This window comes from Euphorbia lathyris, chromosome 5, assembly GCF_963576675.1.
Source record: "Euphorbia lathyris chromosome 5, ddEupLath1.1, whole genome shotgun sequence".
NCBI lineage: Eukaryota > Viridiplantae > Streptophyta > Magnoliopsida > Malpighiales > Euphorbiaceae > Euphorbia > Euphorbia lathyris.
This window is the reverse complement of record NC_088914.1, coordinates 45,991,464-45,997,996: the sequence shown is the minus strand read 5'-3', so window position 1 is coordinate 45,997,996 and position 6,533 is coordinate 45,991,464. Positions and strand designations below refer to the sequence as shown.

General features: G+C 34.5%; 1 protein-coding gene across 1 annotated transcript; it reads right to left on the bottom strand.

Annotated features, from left to right (window-relative positions):
• Positions 1–4,676: 4,676 nt before the first annotated feature.
• Positions 4,677–5,724, bottom strand: LOC136228648 (uncharacterized). The gene has a single exon (XM_066017096.1). The coding sequence runs from the start codon at positions 5,624–5,626 to the stop codon at positions 4,862–4,864; it is 765 nt and encodes a 254-aa protein (XP_065873168.1). The 5' UTR covers positions 5,627–5,724; the 3' UTR covers positions 4,677–4,861.
• Between the last annotated feature and the right edge of the window lie 809 nt (positions 5,725–6,533).

Below are 6,533 nucleotides of genomic sequence, written 5' to 3'. Positions count from 1 at the left end.
AATTCCGTCCTTCGGTTCCAAGTCCTATGTGCGAACCACTGGTCGTATATATTTATTTGAATTAGTTCAACCTAATTAATTTCAACTTATATATAACGGAATGACTTCGAGAGTTGTTACTAGCAGAACCTTAGACATTCCCCCAGTGCAATAAGAAGCCAGGTTGAATACTGACGTTTACCTTTCCCTATTAAGTCCAGTATAATTCGATCCTTCATCAATTATATCCTTCAGACAATTCTTATAACCATGGAACGTGTCATGTTACATATAATAAAAAATCTGTTATACTTGTCCAGGTGGAATTAACTCTGAAAGATAAGTTAAGTGAAATCTTCATTTCTACTCTTAACTCTATCACCTTGCAAGGATTTCAGTTAATTCACCACAAGCGGTCCTTTGGATATATCTCCTACTTATTAGGAGTGACGAATGCTCAATCTAACATTAACTATCCTGCAATTACTTTATGTGATACCCAACCCTGCTCTCACACACCCTAGGGCCTCCCTTGTAGTGGATCTTGCTCGCACAGAATCAAAGCATCACACTCCAGAATCTAGAATCACTAATTAATGGTTGTTTGAGTTTGAGGATTACTTATACCTACTAACACCAATGAACAGTTGACACTTAGATAAATCTATCCATATTGTTACCTCAAGTCGAGTCCCAATCCTAATGAACTCGTTCACCGGATCCATGTAACTGTCTAGATATCTCCATATCTAAAGCTTGTCAGATCAGCTATTTGTCTCGATAGAAAACATTGTTACATGCAAGTCTCAACAGTAATATGTCAACCCCTTTAACATATTACTTGACTTGGGTTGATTTTAAGTTTATTTACTTATTATAAAGTATAGTCTCACTTCATACTTGTATAAACACTTTATAATCACTTTAAACAAACTTGGGATTGGTTTTACTTATAAAAGATTAATGCCTTCATATATAATTAATCATATTATATCTTATTAAAACAAACGATTTAAATAACCAATGTATTCATTAATATTTATATCCTAAAACAATTGCTTATAGAACATAAACCCCAACACCTAATACATCAGATCTAGCCTTAAGAAATAAAGTTATTAAACCTGCAAGACAATAAACGTTAGATGCGGGTACTTTGGGACCCGTCTTTCGAATTTAACTACGACGCCAGACTCGATCAAGTAGGACTCATTTATCCTAAGAACTAACACATATCATGCAATTATTCTGAAACCTAATTTATTTGTCTAGATAGATTTTAATAGAAATACCCAAAATACCCCTATCCTAGGGTTGCTTTTATTTTCATTTGCAATTGTGGACAGAAATGATAAATTTACCAAAAAACAGACATCTAAACTACTCGGACAAGAAAATAGGAATCTGCCCAAAAAGTTCCCTGTTATTGATCTGGGATGATCCCCGATCGGTAACAGGGGTCCTCGATTGAGGATTGCCTTTCGGGCAGACCCTTTGTTTTGATGTCAAAATTAGAAAACAAAGGGAGAAATGTGTGAAAATAAATAAACGGATAGCAAACAATAAGGAACAGGCTTTAAAACCCTTCAGACGTTACCTCTGAAACATTTTTCCAGTTTTTATGTGTAGTAGGCCGACGTACGCGTGATTGTGACTTGAGCAGCAACCCGGGCCCATGCAACAAGAGATCTTAAATGACTATAATGTGGTATCCCACTAGCCAAGACCGAAAATCACCGATTTGGAGTAGACTTGACCCAAAAGGTCAATTTTGGAAGTGTAATGACTTCCGAATTGACAGATTAGTGAAGAACAGTTGTAAGAAACGTGTTTCTTCAACTAATATCTTTGAAATAATTTGTGTTTGGGTGTTTGAACCTCTCAAGATGATGTATTTTGGTAAGATTTGTGTAAAAAAACCTCACAATTTCACTCAATTTCACTCACTCACTTTCTTTTTTTTCTTTTGATTTTCACTCTCAAATGTGCCTGAACTTCTGTCCCCCTTTCATCTGGCAGTTTACTCTCCTTTTAGTAGTGGAGAGTAGATAAAAACTGCCAAAAACTGGCTAAAAACTACCTGAAAACCGTCAAGGATCCCCGATCGAAGACCCTCATCCCCAATCGTGGAACATGTCTTCGATCGAAGATCATTTTTTACCTCGAGTATTTTTAATTTCAGAAATGATATATCAAAATAGAATTTGATAAAATAAAGTAAAGCAAGGTAAATGACTCAGAAAACGGGATCCAGGTCTTAGCTCGTATCTCGCACAACACATCGTGTGGAGCCCACCTACACCAACTGTTTGCTAGAGTGTAACATAGACTCATCTCTAGGGCTAGAAAATGTATGTGCTCACAGTAGCCCCTTTAACTTGCATAAAATGTTCAGTTAGCCTCCTAAACTTACGTAAAATGTAATCAATTAATCATCCAGTTGCAAAAAAAAAAAAAAAAAAAAAAAACTAAGTCCAATACGGAAGATGTATTGCACATGTCTTAAAAGAAGTAAAATGACCAATGCCGAGGTATACCGTTCTAATATTAGAGAAAACAAGTTTTATAGTTGAGCAACTAAGAATTTCATTTTTAATCTATTCCGTGAATTATGTAATAACATTTTAAGACGCGTGCAATACATCTTTTGTATGTAACAATTTACTCTTTTTTTTTTTTTTGCAATCGAGTAATCAATTAATTATATTTTACATAATTTTAAGAAGGTAACTGAATATTTTATACGTTAATAGGGCTTTTAGACAATATGAAAGTTAAAGAAGGTAGGAGTGTTCATCGGTCGGTTCGGTCTGAAAACCAAACCGAACTGAAATAACCGAAAAACGAATAGCTTCAAAAATAAAAACCGAACCTAACTAGATAATAATAAATAACCGAACCGAACCGACTGAATTATTTCAATTGGTTCGATTCGGTTATTCGGTTTCCTTACATTAAAAAATTTCATTAACAATTATTTCTATGTAAGGTTAATATTAATGATATTGCTTGATATTTATTTATATATACAATATTTTTATTATTTTTCTTTTTGGATTCTTATGTTATATAAAAAAAATTGTTATATTATATTATATAGTTAAAATATAAATTATAATTTATATTAAATTAAATGAATCAGGGACAATTTCAACAATCTGAAATTGAAACTAACTTATATGGGTATAGTCTTCTAGATTCATACCTAATATATAACAATTTCAACAATTTATTAATAATCAGGGACAATTTCAACAATTTATTAACAATTTCAACAATCTGAAACTAACTCATAATTAGGGACAATTAAGTTATACTAACTAATAATTAATAAATCTAATTTCTAATTAAATTTAATTTAGTTCGGTCAGTTCGGTCAATTCAATAATTTTGATTTAAAAACCGAACCGACCGAATTTACCGAATTATTATAAAACATAAACCGAAACCGAACCTAATAGACTGAAAAAATGAACCGAAAAACCGAAATACTTCGGTTCGGTCGGTTATTTCGATCCGGTTCGGTTCGATTTTTGCACACCCCCTAAAAGAAGCTAATAAATTATTTTTTTTTGGAGAAGTTTGATGTATTAATATTGGGAGATGAAGACATTAATTGTATTTAGTTGAATTAATAAAGGTCAACGCCTTTGATTTTGTGATTTTAAATTTGTTCTTGCACGTTCTCTCTCTCTCAGAGTCATGTTTGTTTGTTACATAACATAACATAGCAAAGCAAGATTCTATAAAATCCGTCTATCTACTCTATATTTTTCAAAAAATGGAGGGTTCTCATGTTAATACTAAAGAAGAAGAAGAAGAAGAAAGTGGGTGGAGTGCTTATTTTGAAGATTTATCTAATGATTCAATGGTTTCTGATGCTGCTTCTTTTCCAAATATTCTCAACAAGCCAACAAGAGCACACCAAATTTCTCTTGATCATTCTTTGGAGGATACTGCCAGTTCCCCTGTCAATAGTCCCAAGGTTTTTCTTTCTTTCTTTCTTTCTTTCTTTCTTTCTTTCTTTCTTTCTTTCTTTCTTTTCAACAATCTCATGTTCAAATGCAGGTCAGCCAATTGATCATTTCAGCACTTGTCCAGTAATCTTTGTTTCTTCTATAGACAGTAGCCCCCAAAACTTGTTTCAATTAACATCCTTAATCCAAGTACTATGAATCTGTGATTTATAAATAAATATCAGAAAGTGCAAGGTTTAATTAATGAGGTTTGTACAGGGGAAAGGAGAGAGTTTTCAAGATTATGGACAAGAAAGGGAAATGGACAGTAAAGACTTGAAGAACAGAGGCTTGTGTTTGGTTCCTTTATCCATGTTACTTAATTACCATGCTTAAACACAACTTATCATCTCATGTACCTACGCATTTTCTTTTTCTGTCATCTCTACTCTTTCTACCTATTCAATGAGACAATCTTCATATTTACCCAGCAGGTTGTGTAACTTATCTGTTTGCTAATGGGTAAATTACATACGTGGTGTACAACCTTTACCCTAAATCACACTTTGGTGTACAACCAAAATTTTGTCACACTAAACCGTACGAGCCAGGTGACCTCCCACTAAAGTGTACAGCCGGTTTTTGTGATCGGTTAACACTGCCACGTCATCAATTTGACTATTTTAAAAGTAAAAAATTTAAATACCTATTGTGAAATTACTAAAATGTCATCATCTCCTTCCTCTTTTAATCTTTTCCTTTCTCTCTCTCACTCCTCACTCCTCTCTCTCTCTACCATTTCTCTCTCACTACTCTCTCTATCATTAATGAGCAATAACAATAGAACAAAACACATAATTAATAGCTGGGTTTCAATCTCAAAAACCACGAGTTCCTGAATTCAGATAAAAATAAAATAAAGCCCTTCACCCTTTAGAACCTTCAATCCCTGGATTTAGACCCTTTAGCCCTTCACCATTTTCAAGACAGCAACTTTGAAGCCTAAGAGAGGAAAGCCCTCTCATATTTATACCAATAGTTGATAGATGAACATTGTTAAAGTCTAAAGGTAACCTAAGATCAATTTTCTGCAAAATAGACCTGCAATTTCTAATGAAATGAAGTAATCCCTGCTCACTTCCACCATCATAAATCAACACAGACTTCAAACGATCACAATTCTCTGCGAACCTTAACAAAATCAAACCAACAATGCTTCTGCAACTCCTTAATTCTTTTTCTTCAATATGCTTTAAGCATTTTATAAATGACAAATCATCACCACCGATGCTTTCACAGCTTTCTAGCTGCAGTTTCTTGAGCTTTTTGCAGCTTCTCCATAACCAACCAAAACCAGAATCAGAATCATCCGCCCTTGTAATCCCTGACAAATTAAGAGTCTCCAAACCCAATTCTGCATCAAGTTCTTCTTCTTCATATGAAGAATACCCATTGCAGTAATTGTGTGATACACGGATTGATAAGTCCTTTAAAGAAGAAAAAAGGGCAATCCAATTTAAGAAATTTGAGATTGAAACCCAGCCATTAATTATGTGTTTTGGTCCAGTGTTATTGCTCATTAATGGTAGAGAAAGGAGTGAGAGAGAAATGGTAGAGAGAGAGGGGAGTTGAAGGAGAGAGGAGTGAGAGAGAGAAAGGAAAAGAGTGAGAGAGGAAGGAGATGGAGACATTTTAGTAATTTCATAATTAGGTATTTCAATTTTTGATTTTTAAAATAGTCAAATTGATGACGTGGCAGCGTTGACCGGTCACAAAAACCGGCTGTACACTTTAGTGGGAGGTCACCTGAAGATCGTACGGTTTAGTGTGACAAAATTTTGGTTGTACATCAAAGTGTGATTTAGGGTAAAGATCGTACACCACGTATGTAATTTACCCGTTTGCTAATAGGTGTAAGATTGTAATTACGGATAAAGACAGTAGTTTAAAAGTAATACAAAAAAAACTTCTAAAATTGACTTTTTCAAAATCTGGTTTCTGAACCCAATCAGTGTTTCAAAACAGAACAATGTTTCCACGGGTAAATTTCACCAATGGTGTACAACTTTTGCCCTATTTCACACTTTGGTGTACAACCTTCAATTTGTCACACTAATATGTACGACCTTATAGGTGACCTCCCACTATGGTGTACAGCCGGTTAAAATGACCGGTCAACGCTTGGTCAACGCGCCACCTCATTATTTTTTAACTCCCAAAAAATTGAATTGTTAGACCACTAATTAAAATTACTTTTATAACCTTTTGTTTTCCCCTAATTAAAAACCCATCTTTCTTCTTCCCCCAACTTCTCACTCTTCCACTCTCTGTAACTCCTCTCCCTCTCCACTCTCTCTATAGTATCCATATGCAAACCCAATTCATATTGAAACCCCATATTCATATTGCCTGGTTTTAGTGATCAAATTTCACACCTATCCAACCCAATTTCATCATCTTCTCTTTTACCCATATGTCGGAGCTATACTTTCCCCTCCGCTGAAGATGTTAGAACGTCGGAGATGCAAACACTGCCTTCATGTCGGACCTCTAAAGATGTTAGAACGTCGGAGATGCAAACACTGCCTTCATGTCGGA

Coding starts and splice junctions, on each gene's coding strand:
- LOC136228648 (XM_066017096.1), bottom strand. CDS start 5,626: ATGTCTCCATCTCCTTCCTCTCTCACTCTTTTCCTTTCTCTCTCTCAC.